This window comes from Colletotrichum phormii (genome assembly GCF_030913505.1).
Source record: "Colletotrichum phormii strain CBS 102054 chromosome Unknown BDP81scaffold_18, whole genome shotgun sequence".
In the NCBI taxonomy this organism is placed as follows: domain Eukaryota; kingdom Fungi; phylum Ascomycota; class Sordariomycetes; order Glomerellales; family Glomerellaceae; genus Colletotrichum; species Colletotrichum phormii.
In genome coordinates, this window is record NW_026851460.1 from 563,909 (window position 1) to 581,337 (window position 17,429).

At 54.4% G+C, this 17,429-nt stretch overlaps 5 protein-coding genes across 5 annotated transcripts; 2 read left to right on the top strand and 3 right to left on the bottom strand.

Annotated features, from left to right (window-relative positions):
• Positions 1 to 5,426: 5,426 nt before the first annotated feature.
• On the bottom strand, positions 5,427 to 6,218 carry BDP81DRAFT_72943 (CENP-S associating centromere protein X-domain-containing protein). The gene is made up of 2 exons (XM_060596210.1): positions 5,710 to 6,218; positions 5,427 to 5,653 (listed from the first exon to the last, which is right to left on the bottom strand). Exons 1-2 carry the CDS (start codon positions 6,109 to 6,111, stop codon positions 5,606 to 5,608), a joined length of 450 nt encoding a protein of 149 aa, XP_060441984.1. The 5' UTR covers positions 6,112 to 6,218; the 3' UTR covers positions 5,427 to 5,605.
• Positions 6,219 to 7,004: 786 nt separating this feature from the next.
• Positions 7,005 to 8,540, bottom strand: BDP81DRAFT_326990 (ADP,ATP carrier protein; the record flags this gene model as incomplete). Its single annotated transcript, XM_060585108.1, has 4 exons — positions 7,005 to 7,814; positions 7,972 to 8,048; positions 8,167 to 8,188; positions 8,499 to 8,540. 4 exons carry the CDS (start codon positions 8,538 to 8,540, stop codon positions 7,005 to 7,007), a joined length of 951 nt encoding a protein of 316 aa, XP_060441985.1.
• Positions 8,541 to 10,113: 1,573 nt separating this feature from the next.
• BDP81DRAFT_72950 (uncharacterized protein) lies at positions 10,114 to 10,505 on the top strand. Its single transcript, XM_060596211.1, has one exon. The coding sequence runs from the start codon at positions 10,172 to 10,174 to the stop codon at positions 10,412 to 10,414; it is 243 nt and encodes an 80-aa protein (XP_060441986.1). The 5' UTR covers positions 10,114 to 10,171; the 3' UTR covers positions 10,415 to 10,505.
• A 1,025-nt stretch (positions 10,506 to 11,530) lies between these two features.
• Positions 11,531 to 15,393, top strand: BDP81DRAFT_434782 (uncharacterized protein). The gene has a single exon (XM_060590993.1). It carries the CDS (start codon positions 11,850 to 11,852, stop codon positions 15,198 to 15,200), a length of 3,351 nt encoding a protein of 1,116 aa, XP_060441987.1. The 5' UTR covers positions 11,531 to 11,849; the 3' UTR covers positions 15,201 to 15,393.
• A 1,164-nt stretch (positions 15,394 to 16,557) lies between these two features.
• Positions 16,558 to 17,352, bottom strand: BDP81DRAFT_463562 (NADP-dependent dehydrogenase-like protein; the record flags this gene model as incomplete). Its single annotated transcript, XM_060594042.1, has 1 exon — positions 16,558 to 17,352. One exon carries the CDS (start codon positions 17,350 to 17,352, stop codon positions 16,558 to 16,560), a length of 795 nt encoding a protein of 264 aa, XP_060441988.1.
• Between the last annotated feature and the right edge of the window lie 77 nt (positions 17,353 to 17,429).

The following is a 17,429-nucleotide window of genomic DNA, read 5'->3' on the forward strand; positions in this document are numbered from 1 at the left end:
TGGTTGGAGTTGCTTAGACCTTGGACTAAGATACACGCAGTCGTAGTTGCGGATGGATCGTTTGGCGCACTACGCCACGCCACGCCACGCCACGCCACGCCATGCCGCGGCATGCTCAACGTCAACTGATGATGACGGGCTGGGGATGAGACCAAAAGAGAGAGCGTGCGAGACTCGAGAGACAGGAAAAAGACGGCAATTGGGTTTTGGCAACACCAGGGCAGTCTATGCCTTAGCACCTAGACACCTAATCGCGGCACTCGACGCCCAAGCTCTGGTATGCTATGCTTCACGATGAGGTGGGTTGTAACGTCAACGTCGTCAGAGTTGGGACCAGACCGATCTTGACAGCAAGGCCAGACAAGAAAAGAACAGTAGTTGCAACGGCAGTTCGTCCGCCTCTACCTAGTCCTGTAACCTGTTGGGAAGAAAAGTCATCTCATCAAGACATCAGCCCGTTCTGCCCCGTCAAACCACAAGCCACGACTTTAGCGCACTCGCATCCAAGGAAAACTCACACACCTACCACCCAACATGTCAGACGAGAGAGAGTGTGTGTGTATGTGTGAAGACTGAACAGTAAAGCAATGGGTCACATTTTCGTCTATCCATACTTGCAGCCTGATGTTCGCAACGAGTGTCGACTGAGGAGAGGACCCCCGGCGGCACGGCGCAACTCTGCAACGAGACCAAGACAAGCCAGCATCCTCGAGGCTCACGCCCCCCGGGTTGGTGGAGGGTTCTGCTGGTTGAGGAAGCAGACATAGTCACATACTCCGTAGGTAGTCGACAATGGCAAGGTGGAGGAGGTGGAGGATGAGGAGGAGGAGACCTTGTTCAAAAGTTGTCGGACGACGTCGAAGCCGAAATAGAAATAAGGTTGAGGCCATGCACGGTCCACCCGACGACCTAAGTACCTCCGTACCTGATTCCCCGCTTATTCGATTCAGCGTCCTTCTCATTGGCCAAAACATGCTGCTGGTCGCCAAAAGAGGCTGGCGCTCGGATGTGCTTCACCTTTCTCCTTCAGCCCTCTGACACTTTCGCGACGTACCCTGTTTCATCCACTCCGTCCCTCGCTCTTCCCCCAGGAACCACCCATCTCATTCTCGCCCATTCTTCCTTCAACTCTCCTCCGCCTTCGCTTCCCATCTCCATGGATCCATGGATCTTACTTACCTCGATGGATCTCATACTACTTACTGGCTTAACATGGACAACGGAGAATGGATGACATGGCCTAACTCACCCTTTTCCCGTCCGTCCCTCCATCCTCCGTCCTTGTCCCGGACCACATTGCGTCCCAGCCCTCTCTTAGCACCGCTCAACTATGCACCAGTCTGCCGGTTGGCGTGACGTCGTCCCTTGATTCTGCCCTGGCCTAATCAATTGCCTAACCGTCGCCGTGTCCCCAGTCTCCGCCAGTCTGGGGCTCTAAAAAGAATTGTCCGATTCACAAATGAAGTGCCCACCAAAAGCAAGAAACGTGATCCATGCCCTTGCTCGCCTTGGCTATGTCAAGTCTGTCCAGGACTTCAACCAGGCTCTACTGTGTAGGAGTCTAGTACACTAGTCAACTCGTCCCGGTGCACCGCCGTTGCTTGTCACTGCTCGACTGCTTCTTCCCATCGTCCTACCAGGTCTGTGAGCCTCTCGACCTAGACGATCCAGGCACACACACAACCCTCGACCCGCCTAGCAGCAAGAGTCTTACTATCCCGGCCCCTCCCACAGTTACGGCCATCCCTTGGTCGTCACAGAAGAGACGCCTCAAAATGGAGACACACATTGGCATCTGATCTTTTGCCTGCCTGCCCTCTTCTCTACCCTACTCACACCGTCCTCTTGTTCCATTTCCTCCCATCTTTTGACTCTGTCCCTCTCGCCCATCAACGTCTTGCCCGCGGCCAACGAGTTACGAGGTTCAACCCTAGGAGGGAAAATGGAAATGGAGAGCACCACCCCCTGTCTCGTACTGTCACTCACCAAACCCGCGATGCTGCTCCCAGTAGCACATCCAGCCGCGGCAATTAGTCCTAGATACATCATACGCCAGATTCGCTTTCTCAAGATCTAACATCCCGGCCTCCACACCCACACCGCCGCCGCCGCGGCTTTTGCTTTGTCTTCTTCCTCATCCCAATCGAGCGCTTCTTCATGCCCACTCTTTGCCACGACAGCTTCCCCGATCTTTTGACTCTCTCTTTCTCTCTCTTTTTCGCAACTCTCAAGCCCGCGCCTGACTTGCAGTTTCTACCTAACCTTACTCATCGCAGCCCGCGGTTCGCGGTAACTGGGAATAACATGGCTTCCCTGCAGTTTTCACCTGCATGATCTTGTTCTCCATTGCCCTCCCACGTGCCCTCTCAGCCCCCAGCCCAACGGCCTCCTCTCATCCGCTTTTTTTCAACTATCCGCGTAGATCATTCACTCATGTCCTGCCATGATGTGCCATCCAACCTCAAAAGCCCATTAAAAGATTCCCAGGCCCAGGGGGGGGGGGGAAGTCTCACAGACACCATGGCCTTTCCCGGGGCCATCACCGCGAGGACCATATAGCCGCCTTTCTGATATACCTCACAAAGAGACCCTCTTTCGCCCGCCGTCTAGCCGGATAGCACGTTTCGTCGTCTAGACGACTGTCACGATTCCTCCTCTTGACGTAGCCAGTCGGGGTAATTACTCCCCGTCTCAAGGCAGAGAAACGAAACGCTTCCTGGCCCTGGTATCGATCAATGGTGAAATCAATCATCAGTCCCCACCACTCAATGACACTCTAGTACTCTACGGCTCCCTCTTCACGTCTCTCAACCTCACACTTCGCTCCCGCAAGTTCCAAAAGAGGGAGCTAATAATAGTCAACGGCTTTTGAGCAAAGTGCCCAAGCCCTCGTTCGTTGTCGAAAGTTCAACCCATGGATGAAATGACAGGTTAACTCTCGCTCAATTCAGAAACCATAACCCGTGTTTGGACTGATCTTTTTCTTCCCTCCCTCCCCGTCCTCTGGCATCATCCCATCTTTCTCCCTTCTACCACAGGAGGAAAAAAACTTTCCTTTCAATGCACCGCCGCCGCCGCTCCTACCCTAGATCTCGGCCAGCATCGCCGTGAACCAAAATATCAACGGTCCTTTGCTCTTCCCTTCCCTCTGCCTGCCTCTACAACCCACGCCTTGTCAGGACCATGCAAGGCCAGTCCGGACAAACAAACAGACTTTTCACGAACAAGACCAGGGCTAACCTGCGTCAATCAACCGTCGCCAAGGATTCTCGACAAACTCAATGTTTCGCGAGATAGGTGAGAGAAGGGTATGGCACTGAGTGTGACTGATGGCAAAAAGAAAGAAGATTGGGCCAAACCTTTCTTCAACACGCACGACCCCCGAATCCGACTCAACTCGCCTTCTCCGAACATGTGCTCTGCAGTCCCAAATTGACGACATAGACTTTTTCCCTCCCAGGCCATATCCTAGTGGGAAAAGAAGAAGGTAGCAGAAAGACAGATCCGATCGCGAAGGCGGGGACTTTTTTTTCCCTCCAAGATTCCCATTTGCTTTGCTCTGCCAAGGAATTGGAGAGACTGTCGATTTCTTCTGAGACTCTTCACTCGAGTCTCCGACTACTTGGCAACTGAACGAATAGCCCCAACTTGGCATGGCTTGAGAATTCCTGAAAGGGGCCGTTCTTGGTGCGCTCTTGGCATGGAGTGCGATTATACCGTATGGGGCTGGTGCTTTGGTATCAACTTAACCAGGAGACCAGGTCACGCGATAATTTCAAACCTCACAAAGTCGTAGGATCACAAATCTGCTTCAAACGTCGAAGCGGTAAGTTCAACGGCTGTTCTTTGGTGAAAGCGGAAACAGACCCCAAGACCGAAATTCTCGTATCTTCATCTCAATCTCGTCTTGCTTCAACTTGAGACTTGCGACAACTCGGATATGGCTTTCACAGTGTATGAGGCCAAGACAAGTGTCCAAGAGCCTTAGTCTTTCTTCCACGGACCCAGCTCTCAATCATCGCGAAGTCAATGCAAGAGACAGTATTACCATTTTCTTCTTGTACTACGTAGCGGCGTCGTCGCATCTGGAGGTTGCTTATAAGTGTGTAGACAGTGGCAGGAATGTGGACTACCAAGCCAAAATCCTCTCACGATATCTCCCTTGGCCGTAGAACAAGCTTCGTTGGCTTTTGGTTTCTACAGAATCAGAAAAAGATAGCTATCCGCCTCATGGAACTAGTTTCAACCCCAGACTCCCATCGCCTTAAAGAAACACAACCTCTTGCTTCAGACTAGTCAAGTGCGGCGGCTAAGCTGTCACCCGACTCCCATTTCTAGAAACACCTGTCTCCGTACCCCGAATTTTTTTATTTTTTTTTATTTTTTTTTGGATATTCGTTTAGGAGGAGGCTCAAGTTCTCAACCAAGGAGAGAGCATACGGACTCCAGGGTTCCAACAAAGAGGCCCAAGGTTCGTTGTGTCAGCGTAGCGTTTCGTCCCAAGGCCGCCCTCCCCCCCTCCCCACCAGACGTAAAGAGCCTCATCCTCGAACAACAAAACCGTGCAATTTTAGCCGATGGTTCAAAACTCGACAGGTCCAACGTGAGTAGGTATGTTACTGTGTAGAAGAGAGACAATTACCCTCGGACTTTCTTCCATTTCTGTTCATCTAGGTAGCCATACCCTTCCGCATCCCCCCCCTTTGACATACCATCCCACTGCAAGGCCTTTGACATCTCTGGCGTCTAGCCTGCCGTTTCGTCTGAGCCCCCCAAATTACAATGTTGAGGCAACAAAAAATTTCGAATGGCAGTTGACCGCCGTTCGTGCTTTGGTTTTACCGCTGTTATAGCTATTCCCGGGGTTTTCGGCATTTTTATCCGCTTCCTTGATCGACCGGGCTGCGGCAGTAACACACAACACCACGGTACGCGCACAAGCAGGTCGGTCCAGAGTCCAGACACCGATTATTCTGTAATGCGTCAGGCAAAGACAGACAGATGCCCTAGTGTCAGAATGACCGTGTTTCCAGTCTCCTCTGCATCGTAGTAAACATGCCTGATCAGCACAGCGTGGGCTGTGCTCCCCGTGATCGACCGGAGCAAAAGCGTTGCCTTCCCGTCAGATTGCATGAGTCCCTCGCAGCCTTTGTAAAAAGTTGTGGTAAAGGCCTCCTTCACACCTGTTCCACGGACAGGGCCGCCGCAAGGCTGATGAAGAAACGAGGATCACAACATTGTCTTGTGTAGTAGATCCGACAATGATGCTGCAGGATTCGGTCGACGATGAGATCGACCCCCACGTTCCATATCCATGCCATGAAATACTTGGGGCAGGCTCATATGGCCTCGCTTATGGTCTACTGTCTGCTTGATGAGCGACTCGACATCTCCGGACCCGCAGCGGTCTTGGTCGAAGTAAACGGTGGAAGTAGTGTCGAGCTGACAGCTTCGTTGCCGTGTATCACCCGCCAAACAGTGGCCCAAGGGACGTGGACAAGTCCGAACCGAACAGCACTTCTTGTCCCTCGGAGACTTGAGTGTATTGTACGAGAAAGGGGTATCGTTCATCATTTCGTCGTTTTCTTACACCTCAACTCCCATGCTAGAAGTCCATGAGCAGCTGAGGGGCAATCTTCTCCAAATCCTCAACCTTTGTTCAACCAGTCAGCCAGTTCCCTCTACATCATAAAACCCAGAGACACTCACCTCAAGAAAGCCAACAGACCTCTCATGTACACAGCGCGCAATCGCCTCCCTCACAAAGATATCCATATACTTCCCTGCCGCCAAGTTGGCGTCCTTGCTGAGCCTCGTGTCGTCCTTTTCAAAGAACTCGTGAAGCAGCCGCGTGAGCAGCTCGGGCGGGATCGTATTGTCCGGGCCTTCGTCCTCGCCCTCGTCTTCTTGCTCCTCTTGTACCTCTTCCTCTGCATCATCGTCCACTTCTCGCTGGCCCCGCGACGGCGGCGCATCGCTGTCGGAGAGCTCGAAAGGTCCCGACTTCTTACGTGCCGGCTGCTGCGCGGCTTTTCGCTTCGTGCCCGTAGCTGGCCGTTGGGCTTTGCCAGGGCGGCCACGCTTCGCTGGTTCGGCTGCTTGTCTCGGCATGTTCGTGGTTTCTTAGGCTGCTAGCGTTGCTTCAAGAGTGATGGTATGCTTGCTTCGAGGTAGTAGGAGTAGTAGGTAGACCGAGGTGGTGGCGTCAGATCGATAGTTCTGGCGTGTCAAGGCCGGTGACTGAGATTCCACGTGTGGACGGCGTGATAGCCCACTTCTCCAAGTAAACACAGGGTGTCAGATGTCAGAGGTGCATCTGCTGAACGGCGAGATTCGATCTGGTCTGGGAATCAGGCGATCAGGGCGGGGAGCACGTGGGGGAGATTTAGAGCTTGGAGCGGGACGCGACTGTCACTGTTACTGCGGAGTGCAGACGCGTCTCGCCGGGCTAGTGCCATTGGCCAATAAGAACACCACAACAACCAAAGCTCAGGAAGCATGCATCACCGACTTTGATTACTATCTACTCAGAGACATAGGCATCATGTCATAATAATTAGTCGGGAACACGTTTGTAGAATCAAAGAAATCTTCCTGTTGTACCGCGGAAGTCTATCGTCATGCAATACCAAGGAAAATCCACCCCAGGATCGACCAGAAGCCGGTAAAGTCCAGCGAGGACAGGTGTTGCGTGAACGAGTGCAATCGGGAATTGCTTTAGTGTACAAATTACAGTGGATTAGGTAGCAAGCAAAGCTCTTCAGGTCATGTAAGAGAACGCCTTGCCGATGCCAGTCTAAACCACGAAGGACTGGCCGATCCAGGCGTACCACGTCTTGTGGTGCCTGCATCCAAAGCCCCTCCGCAACATCCATCTTCCCCATTTTGTCAACCGATTCCTCATCTGATCCTAACCAGGAACGAATCCCCACAGCCCGGGTGTTCGCCAACTGCCCAACCCGCCACCAGTGAAGAGTTTATACACGAAGAAGTGTCAAAGGCATTTAGCCAGAGCCACCCTTGAAGGCCTTGCCGAAGAGCAGGACCTGGAGCTGGTCGTAGATGGACAGGACACCAGCACCGGCAACACCACGAAGGATGTTGGCACCGGCACCCTTGAAGAGAGACTTGACACCCTCCTTGGCGACGATCTGCTTGCCAGCGTCGAAGGAAGACTTGTACTTGACGGCCTCACCAGAGGTCATCATCATGCGACGACGGATGGTGTCAAGGGGGTAAGAGGCGATACCGGCACCGGTGGTGACGAGCCATCCAAGGGCGAAAGAGGCAAGGAAGTTGTTGGCGAGGTTTCCGGTAAGGACGACGGGCTTGAGGGAGTCGTACATTCCGAAGTACAGACCACGGTAGACGACGATACCAGCAACGGAGGGCATGAAACCACGGTAGAGACCGGCAATACCGTCAGAGGCGAGGGTCTTGCGGTAGACATCAACGAGACCGTTGAACTGGCGCTCACCACCCTTCTTGGCGGACTTGGCGTCGTTGGCCAGACGGGTACGGGCGTAGTCGAGGGAGTAGACGAAGAGCAGGGAAGTGGCACCGGCAGCACCACCGGAGGCCAGGTTGCCGGCCATCCACCAGGCGTATCCGTCACGGTCCTTCTTGAAGCCGAACATCTGCTTGAACTTGTCGCGGAAAGCGAAGTTCAGGGCCTGGGTAGGGAAGTAACGGATGACGTTGGCAGTGTTGCCACGCCACAGGGACATAACACCCTCATCGGCGGCGGTGCGCTTGAAGCAGTCGACGATACCGTCGTACTTGCGGTCGAGACGACCCTGCTTAAGCATCTCATCCTGTATGGCTGTTAGATGCAGTTCGGCTGATAAAGATCTGGCAGCGCAGCTGGCCGAGATCACGTGTCAACTTGTGACAACTTTTCTGACCGGGGTTACCCGGTCCGACCTTGGCCGACCAGCTGTCCAGATTGAACGAGCAGCTATATTTACTAACCTGGTTCTGGATGAGAAGCTTGATACGCTCAATGGGAGCAGCAGCAGTCTTGGAGACAGCGGCGGAGACACCTCCCACTATAGGAAGCTGTTAGTACTTGGACAAGATATTTATCGCGGTGCCGGGATCAGCTCGCCGAGGTCGGAAAACTGATCGATGGCAGGCGCCGGCATCGATATGTTTTGGGCAACGTACTAAGGAAGTCGGCCACGAAGGGCTGTGAGATACGAGTTAGCAAATTGATTCATACTGATGTTGATGTTGATATCCGAAGGTAGGGTGAAATAAGCCAGGCCTAGCGCGTTGATCGTTCCATAAGCGACGATAAGCTGAATAGCAAACCATTGTCGCATCAAGTCCAGCCCATCCATTCGAGACTCGAAGTGTCCCGATGGAAGCCATGGCTGGATGCAATGGCCATTGATGGTAGACCGATGATGGAAGGAAGCGACGTCGCCGGCGAGGTGTATTTTTTTTCCCGCAGCCTCGGATAAGAGTGAAGGGGAGGAGGATGAGTAGTAGCTTACCGGCATGCCCAGGACCTTCTGCTTTTCGACGGGAACAGACATCTTGGCTGTGGGTTTCTTCTCAAAAGATCAACCTCAGAGAAAAGAATGAGCGGAGATGGACGGAGGAATAGAAGGGAATGAGAGGACGGAAGAGCGAGTCGAGAGAATTTAAGTGCTCCGACGGCAGCAGGTTTGAGGGAGGGAAAAAAAAATTCCTGCAGGGTGGCCGAAGAAGGAACAGCTTTTGAGCGAATCTTTCCGGGCCGCGCTAAGAAAGGAGCACCGACCACCCCAGGCCGGGCTCAGGGTGCGTGAGAAGTGGACAAGAGTGGGTCCTTCTCTTTGCTGGCCTCCAGATTTCGTAGGGAAAGTGCAAATGTGCAGGTGTCCTCTTTGGCTCTTTCCCTTCTATGGGTGGGTACGAAGTACCTGCTGGCTAAGGTACCTTAGGTACTGTGGCACTGGGAAGGCGCGGGTGGGTCGCCCCCTTCCGCTGCTCCAACCCCCAACTTCCATCACTGTGAGAAGGTGCAGCAGCCAAAGGCGAAGTTTTTCTTTGGCCCGGCAACTCGGGCCAAATTCTGTGGCCTCAGGCCGAAGCGCTAGTTTGCCATGGAATTGAGATACCGGTTCACCCCGAGATTTGCACGGGGACTCCGCGGCCAATGTTTCCTGCTGGGCTTTTCGGGAAGCTGGGCGGCAGCATCGTCCGTCAGATTTCAGGTCGTTTTAGTGCTCACTAGCCAGGCACTCTAGGGGAGAGTCTGTCACTGAATGCCAAAGCTGCAGACTCGAGATCTCATTACGATATTCCCATGGAAGATTGGCTACGGAGTACGGTGTTGCAAACAATAGGGGCATGCATAGGTACGTCTGTCTAGCACTACATCGGCAGAGTCAATGGCATCAAGGTGCCCAACTTCGGCTAGGCAAAGGGTGCGGAAGAGGCGTGGATGTGCCAAATAGCATAGGAGTGGACGGCCTGGCCCTTGTTCTAATGACATTTCATTCCAAGCCTCGTTGTTCATCTGGAGGCCACTCGAGCTATCCCGTCTCTCTTGTTCCAGAATCATCGTCATTAGCATCCGCGATATGGCTACGGCATGGTAAAGCATTACTACGAAGTAGTGCTCCTGCTGTTGCTGCTGCTGCTGCTGCCGCCAGCTTGGAAAACCTGAGGCCCAGAAGCCCATCTACAGCCTGCCATAGCAACCAGACATTACCGACGGATATCTCATCCGGCCCCGTGTCATCAAAATCCCCCTTCATCCCGAACATTGTCTCCATGTCCCGGTGCTAAGCCGCCCAGCTTGGCTGGCTGGGCCGGGCACCACCTCTGGGAGTAGGGGGGGATCTCATAGACTTGTGTGCTTGTCAGCTCCTTTGAGCCGCCGCCGCTAATTCTGATTCGCAATTCGCAATCCGCCAATCGACCTGCATCCGCCGTCCCAGACAGCCGAGCTTAAAAAAAGAAAGAGACGCAATTCACTGGCTCCAGAATCCAGGGGCATGCCTGGCCCGGCCGAGTCAAGGCCTTCGCTTGCTTCGGGTCAATTCAGCGAATCTGACAGGTCTCCCAGTGCGCATCCTCCTTTCAAACTCTTCTTACGCGTACCCTCTTCGCAGACTAGGCAAAGAGAGTGACATACTTGCGCACAGTAGCATCCGCACCGAGCAGTCGAGGACCGCAAATGGGACACTCACATGCCCAAGGCTGGGCAAGCGGTTCTCGGGTCAGGGTATTGAAGAGAGCTTTGTTTACATTTGCTTCGATTCGTACAGGCTCGACAGAAGCGCCGTTTGGAAATGACGGGGCAGATCTATGGATACGGCCCACGACAGCCAATATAAATTTTCGCCATCCTGATAAGGGAGAGGGATGCGTTTTCGCCTCCTTGGGAGGATCTGATACGGTACAGCTCTCCTTTTATTAGCATGCCCTGCGTGTCGACGTTGCACCTGAAGCAATTGACTTTTGTCAATCCAGCTGGAGCGCTGAATCGGCTGGCCAGGCAGAGACTTGGGCCAGACACATGCAACAAGCACGGACGGTAGCTAAGAGGTGATGTTGTCAACTTGAAGAAAGTACTCAACTTCAAGTATCGTCAGAAGAGACGTCACACCGTCCTTACTCGTACCGGCAGCATCTCAAAACCAGGGCGGCGAGCCCGGTCAGGGAGGCTGCCAGCTCTGTTACACTGAGGCGTTTGCGAGCAACCTGACTGCTGCCTGGCTCTTTCACTTGGACCATGAGGTACGGATAGCTGAGGATGGTTTTTCCAGATGGAGCTGGCGGAACCAAAATCTTCGACAAGAACTTTGGGGCTAGGATACGATTCCGCAAGCTTCGGGGCCCCAAGAGCGGGAGGCCGGGAGACCGGGAAGAGGGATTGATGGAGACGATTGGACGGAATGCTTCCATGTGGATTACTTCTCTGCCAGCTCAGCTTTCTCCTATTTTGACATGGGGAACCGTGAAGGAGAAAAAAAAACATTAACGAGACCGATCGGTCTGACTAAGGAAACGAGGAAACAGGGATACTTTGGCTCGTCACTCATGCAGCCTGCCTGCCTCACGACGTGCTTGCCAGTTGCCACGCTTGCTTCAAGCCTACTTCAAGCCTGCAGTTTCCTAGACCGGCTCCGTTTTCTGGCTAATACTACCTGAGGCTAACAGAAGCGCCGGCGGGCCGCAAGCAGCCCCGGTCTTCTCTCCCCGTGCACTTTGACTGCCTTGCCTGAGGTGCCCTTCGCAGATGCCTTGGCGCCTCATTCGTATCTGCATCGGACTTGCTGCTGTCGCTACTCGCTGCGTCGCTCGAAACATGGAACCTTGACGGACAGGCAATAGTTGCTTACCTAAAGCTGCTCCCAACCAGGTCGCTCAGATGTACACCAAGAACCACGTGACTACATCCAAAACCTCAGCCTCGCCTGTCTCCAACCTGATACGCTGGCCTGCACTGCTGCACTGCGCCCTTGGTTCGTCCCGCCCGCTACGTGCTCCAGATTCCATTCTCAATTCCCCATCTTCTCTCCAAACCTTGCCAATCGACGAACAAAAAATTTCATCGACCGCCCAGCGGCCCGCCTGCAAGCAATAACTAGCAAAAATCCCACCTCCAAACATCTCGCATCACGTGACCGAAATCGGCAAGCAGACGAAAAAAACACCATCCTTACGAGACACGACTTTGGCGCGCGACGACGAGTGGCTCCTCGATAGCCACCCCTTCCCACCCCTGAACGCGTGAAAGTAGATGCCTCGGCCCACCAAGAGCTCCTCATAGAGGCTGTCAGTACGTCCCGCGACGCGCGACTCTCAGCCTTGCGACATCTTGATAAGATGATACTTGTCTAACGTCTGAGATGCAGACCCTGGCGCCCATCCACCTTCTCCCGAGACGCGACGGCTCCCTCGATCCCTGGCGAGGTGGGCTTTGGGGCATGAATAATCCGGCCGCCTACACTCCTCTCGAGTCCTTGTTTCTGTTCCAAGCTATCCTTAAGCACGGCGTCGAAGCCGCTGCCTTCATCAAGGTCTCCGATCTCCTCGTCAACAACTCGTTGATCAAAGATGACAAGACCTACGACGCTAAACGACTGAGCCCGGATGCGCTTCGACAACTCTTCCTGCACCTGCTGCAGGAAGAGCTGAGGATCGAGAATGCGACCAGCGAAAAGCCCGAAGGCGCGTCGCCAACTTTGAAGAAACGCAAGCTCAGCCATCCGCCACTACCTACGCTTAAGGAGGTCAAGGAGCAGTCACACAGGTTCCCCGCGTTGGTGGATCGACTCTATGCAAGATACAAGGAAAATGTCGTTAGGGACATCAGGGAAGATGAACAGCGTATCGAGACGCTCGCCAGAGATATCAAGATCCTGGAAACGCAAGAGGCCATCGATCGCGCAAAGGCGAACACACCCCGTCCAGTAGCACCAAACGGGTCCTCAGGGCCAAAGCCTGTTCCGACACCTGTCCCGGTTCCTTCTATGATTCCGACGCCCGGCCAGGCCGCAGCTCAAAATCAAGCCAAGCGATCGACCCCGACGCCTCCCGTTGAGACTCCGCGACCGATTCGACCTGCGAACGGACAAGGCTCCGTCCCAACGCAGACTCCAGTACCGATCCCGAGACACGTACAACTGCAGCCTCAAACCCACGCGCGGCCACCAACAACCGTTGCGCCAGCTCCACCACCGACTATACAGCCCGCACCGGCGAGACGAGATGTGGCTCTGCCGGCAGGGGCGTTCCAGCCATCACCTCCGGTGCCTCCGGTGCCTCCGGCGCAAGCTGTGTCCGCTGCAGGCGCATCTGTTGCGGCGCCCGCTAATGGGCCAGATGGCAGGCAGCATCAAAACCTGAAGCCTCCCAATAATGCCGGTCAGGTCTTGCAGCCCCCTGCTGGTGCCGTACATCCGCCAGTTCGACCCGGCCAGTCAACGTCGCCTGTCCCTCTGCCAGCAATATCACCACGGCCGGATAACGTACCCAAAACCCGGGTTCCAACGCCAGGGACGCCCGCTCAACCTTCAACTCCGGGGACTCTGAAGTGGGAAAAGCCATATCAGCCTGCGGCACCGGCACTTCAACCACAGGGTCGCCCTATGCCACCTCAAATCCCAACACCTCCCGCACCATCTACCCCGAATCAGGCACATCATCCTGCGCAATGGTATCCTCAACCAACAGGGCAATATCATGGTCCTCCGCAGCCTCCTCACGTTCCAATGCAAGCAAATCAGGCACAGAGGTATGCGCAGCAACCCCAGCCGGTGCTGGTAGCTCCTCAGCCCCAAGGCCACACTCAGCCCCAAGGGCAGGCCCAATCTCACTCCCAGGCTCAGGCTCCAGCTCAAACGCAGGCTCAGGCTCAGGCTCAGACTCAGGTTCATATTCATATCCAACCCCAGACTCAGACACCAGTCAAAAATCAGACTCAACTTCAGCCTCAAAAGCACCATCAACCCCCGACGCCTCAGCCTCAGCCTCAGTCAAAAGGACAGCTGGTGGCTCCAACCCACTCAACACCGATCAAAGAGTCCTCAGAGGGGTCTGGGAACTTACCGCGCCGAGGCCGTCCACCAGGTCCGTCGGTTACGCCTTCTGTGCGGCCACACACCGTTCAGCAGCCACGACCTATTGCTGCAGCATCGCCTACCCCATCCGCTGGTCCTTCAGGACAGTCAGCCGTTCCTCCGAGATGGCAGCAAACACAGCCCTCCCCCTATGCACAGCAACAATTTAGCCCTACGCCAGCCCCTGCGCAATCCCAGTCAATTGTTAAGCCAACTGATGCTCAAAGGCGCGTCAGCCCTCCATTCAACAAGCAACAGCCCCGACCTGCTATTCCTCCTCACCTGGCTCCACAAGTTGCAGCAGCTGCACCTCCAGCACAACGAGCCGCAAATACCCCTATTCCACCACCACAAACGCCTATTACGGCGCCCCCCAGCTTCCTCCTTACTGGCTCCGGAACTAAGTGGACCGTGACTTCTACACCTTCGACGCCTCGGCCAGGTGCATCTGACAAGGACGTTGCCAGTCCCGCCTTTGAACCATTGAGCCCCGTGCAGCAAGTTGCGCCGTTGCCCTCTGCGCCTACTCCTACACAAGCACCGCGGAGACCCAGTCCCAAGCCGACACCGGTACCCATTCCAGTGCCGAAGTCAGAGACGAAGACTCCCGGCCCAAGAGGCCGAGGTCGACCACCACGCAGCGCGCACAAGGTCCGTGCCGACAGTACACCTTCGGTTGCCGGTACGCGACGGAGTCAGTCAGTCACGTCACAAACTGATGAGTTATCGATGGATCACCATGAGCTGGCGCCCAGAATTAAGGACGAGAACGCCACTCCTAGAGTGACTCCCAGAGCGACACCGAAACCGCAAGATGACACGGGCGATACAACTGCTGACGAAAGCGTGCCGAGTCGGCGCAATATGATTACACCTAGTAGCGTGTCCTCACGGCTTGCTCATAAGCGCAAACGTCAAGACACTCCAACCGAGCCATTGGCACCGCCCACAGCCCCGACTCACGTGCTATGGACACGACAGTTTGGTCGTGTAAGCGCTGCCGCGCTAGATCAGATCGGGGCTCACAGATTTGCGAACCAATTCGCGAATCCTATCCGAGAGCGAGACGCCCCAGGTTACAAGACCCTGATCATTCAACCACAGGACATCAAGTCCATCCGTGCAGCCATAACACATGGCAACAGAGCAGCTACTGAGGCCGCCAAGGCTTTGCCAGAAGGTGACCCAGGCACAGGCTCTGTCCTTTTGCCAATCAGTGACGATCTGGTGCCACCCAAGAGCATCATCAACAGCGCCCAACTCGAACGAGAGCTTGTGCACATGTTCTCAAACGCCATCATGTACAACCTGAACCCGAGTCGCGGGCCTGGTCCAGCATTCATGAAGGGCGGCAGTGCTGTCGATGGGGCTGACGTGGTGGGATACGAGGTTGACGAAGACGCTGTGGTTCGTTCTACGAGGATGATGTCTATGGAGGTCGAGAAGATCATAGGAGAGCTCCGTAATGCGGAGAAGGAACGCACGGGTCAAGCCCCCTCGAACTCTGGCAACACGAGGCCGGCGAGCGTCGCTACTGGTGAAGATACACCAATGGCTGAAGATGACGTGGATGAGTTGGCGGGCGACGCGGATATAACCTCGTCAACAAGGAGACGACGCGTGGGCACGAGGAACTAGAAGCTGCCGCGCATCGCACGCAAGCTTCGTTGATTGGAGTGTTTATGTTTTGGCGTGCGAGGTTTTATGTCGGGGGCCTAGGAATATGGCCCCCTTTAGAGAAGAAATGTGTAGGATACTCTGAGTAGTCCTGAGCGTCTACTTTCGTATGATAATGTTACCAATCGGCCCAAGTGCGGCTCAGTCAGTTAAACCAAGATTCCTCAATGCCTGACAATCTGTGACGCAACATGACAAACCGAGATAATTAAACGTTGACGGCGTCGTGTACTGAAGCTCCTCTTCTAAAATGATATGTCTGGATTTCGCGTAGCAAAATCAATGACGTTGTCGTCTTCTCTCATTCCCCTATCTATTATGTCCCTTCCACGAAGGCCCGTTGGGTGTCTTGATGATTCCCAGGCAGCACTGCAAAAATGGTGAGTTGTATGTATTATTTATTGAGTAGCCAGGCTGTACGTCTCGCTAACATCAAGACTTACAAAAAAACCAAAAACAAAAGAGTTCACCCCCCCCCGGTGGCGAATGGGGGCTACATCTCTGGCGCTCTTGCTGGGACTCGAACACGGGACATCTTAGCCTTCACCGATTAGGCTTGTTGCGTGGACTTGAACCACTCCACCACCCAGCTAGTTTTGACCTGACTCCCCGAGGGGGGCGCCTGCTGGCTGGTTGACGAGAATGGAGTTGAGGGGGTCTATATGGGCTTCGGCTTGTGGTGTATTCGGGTGTGTATTCAGGTGGTGGTCGGAGGAACCGAAGCAGGGACGGTTCCTTCCCTTCCCCATGTCTTCCTGATTCTCTCACCTAAGGTACCTAGTACTCATCGTCCTCGGACGGGAAAGATGTAGACGTGATAATTATGAAAGCCTCTCTTGATCGGGACCCGTCTCATGCTAGTCTTCTTATAATTTGATTTCTTGGATTCGTTTGTATTCAGAGCTACGAGTTCAAGTCATAAGTCAAGCTCGTCAGAAATGCGAGACGAATTGGGTGGTCAAGAAAAGAGGAACGCTGATTAATTGGACTTATGTAAAAGGCCCTTTTTTCTCCAGAATACCATCCAAAGGTATTATGAATAAAGGTACAATTCGGGTTATAAACCCTCGAACCCGGGATTTTTGGTTCTAAGAGGGACGTTGATTCAAGCTTAATACAAGAAGAGTTTGACGACCGCCCTTTTGAAAGTTGAAAGCAAACATGTCTTTAGCCCCCCCCTGAAAGCTTCCACGAACTTCTCGATCATCTACAAGCTCGGAGTAGGAGACTAAATACAGTGAAGCCGCCCAAGAACAAAACAACTAGTCGAGTCTCGAAAGAAAACCCCTTCATCTCAACGACTGAACATCCCAAAAGTCTACCAAGGAACAGAAGTCCCATTATACAAAAAGAACCTCCCACTATCAGCAACCTTGAGCCCAGCCAGTAGCGACAATATACCCCGCGCACTATCCTCCACCTCAACCGTCGCCCCAGGCCCCCCAGAAGCAGTCTTGACGTGACCCGGATCGACTGCCACCGCGACGACCCCCTCGCCCCGCAACTCCTTGGCCTGGTGCACCGTCAGCATATTCAGCGCCGCCTTGCTGATGGAGTAGCCCGCCAGCATCCCGACGCGGCCGGCGCTGGTCCATCCCAGGCTTCCCGCGCCGGAGGTGATGTTGGCGACGACCGCGGCGATCCGCTCCCCGCCCTCGCCCTCGCTCTCACCCTCGTCACCCCGCTTGGCAGTCAAAAACGGCATCAAAACCTGTACCATCCTCGCCGGCCCAAGGACGTTGGTCTCCATGTGCACATCCAACCCCTCTTTATCAAGGGTCAAACTCGTCTGGTGCGCAAATTGCAGCGTCGCGGCGTTGTTGATGAGGAAGTCCACTTTGGCCGGCGTCGCCCTACGGCCCTTGTCGAGGGCGGCTGAGAGCCGGCCGGGGAGCGCAGCGATGGATGCCTCGGAGGAGACGTCGCATTCGAGTATATGCGTTGTGGCGACGCTGGAGGATCGGATGGCTTCGAGAGCTGAGAGGGAGGTGGCAGAGGAAGGGGAGGTGGAGCGGACGAGGGCGATGACTGTGTTGGAGGGGGATTTGCTTAGTTGATTGATGTATCCGAGGCCGATGCCGGCTCTTGCGCCGGTGACTACGTATGTTGGCATGGCTCTTATGAGGGGCAGAGATGAGAAGAGGGTAGGTTTGGTTTGATGTGTGGATAGGTAGTGTCTATTTGCTTTAT

Excerpts from the sequence above, each read along its gene's own strand:
- BDP81DRAFT_72950 (XM_060596211.1), top strand. The coding sequence starts at position 10,172 with ATGGGACACTCACATGCCCAAGGCTGGGCAAGCGGTTCTCGGGTCAGG.
- BDP81DRAFT_434782 (XM_060590993.1), top strand. The coding sequence starts at position 11,850 with ATGCAGACCCTGGCGCCCATCCACCTTCTCCCGAGACGCGACGGCTCC.
- BDP81DRAFT_72943 (XM_060596210.1), bottom strand. The coding sequence starts at position 6,111 with ATGCCGAGACAAGCAGCCGAACCAGCGAAGCGTGGCCGCCCTGGCAAA. Across the intron at positions 5,654-5,709 it reads GGTCTGTTGGCTTTCTTGAG|GTTGAGGATTTGGAGAAGAT; the intron begins GTGAGTGTCTCT and ends GGTTGAACAAAG.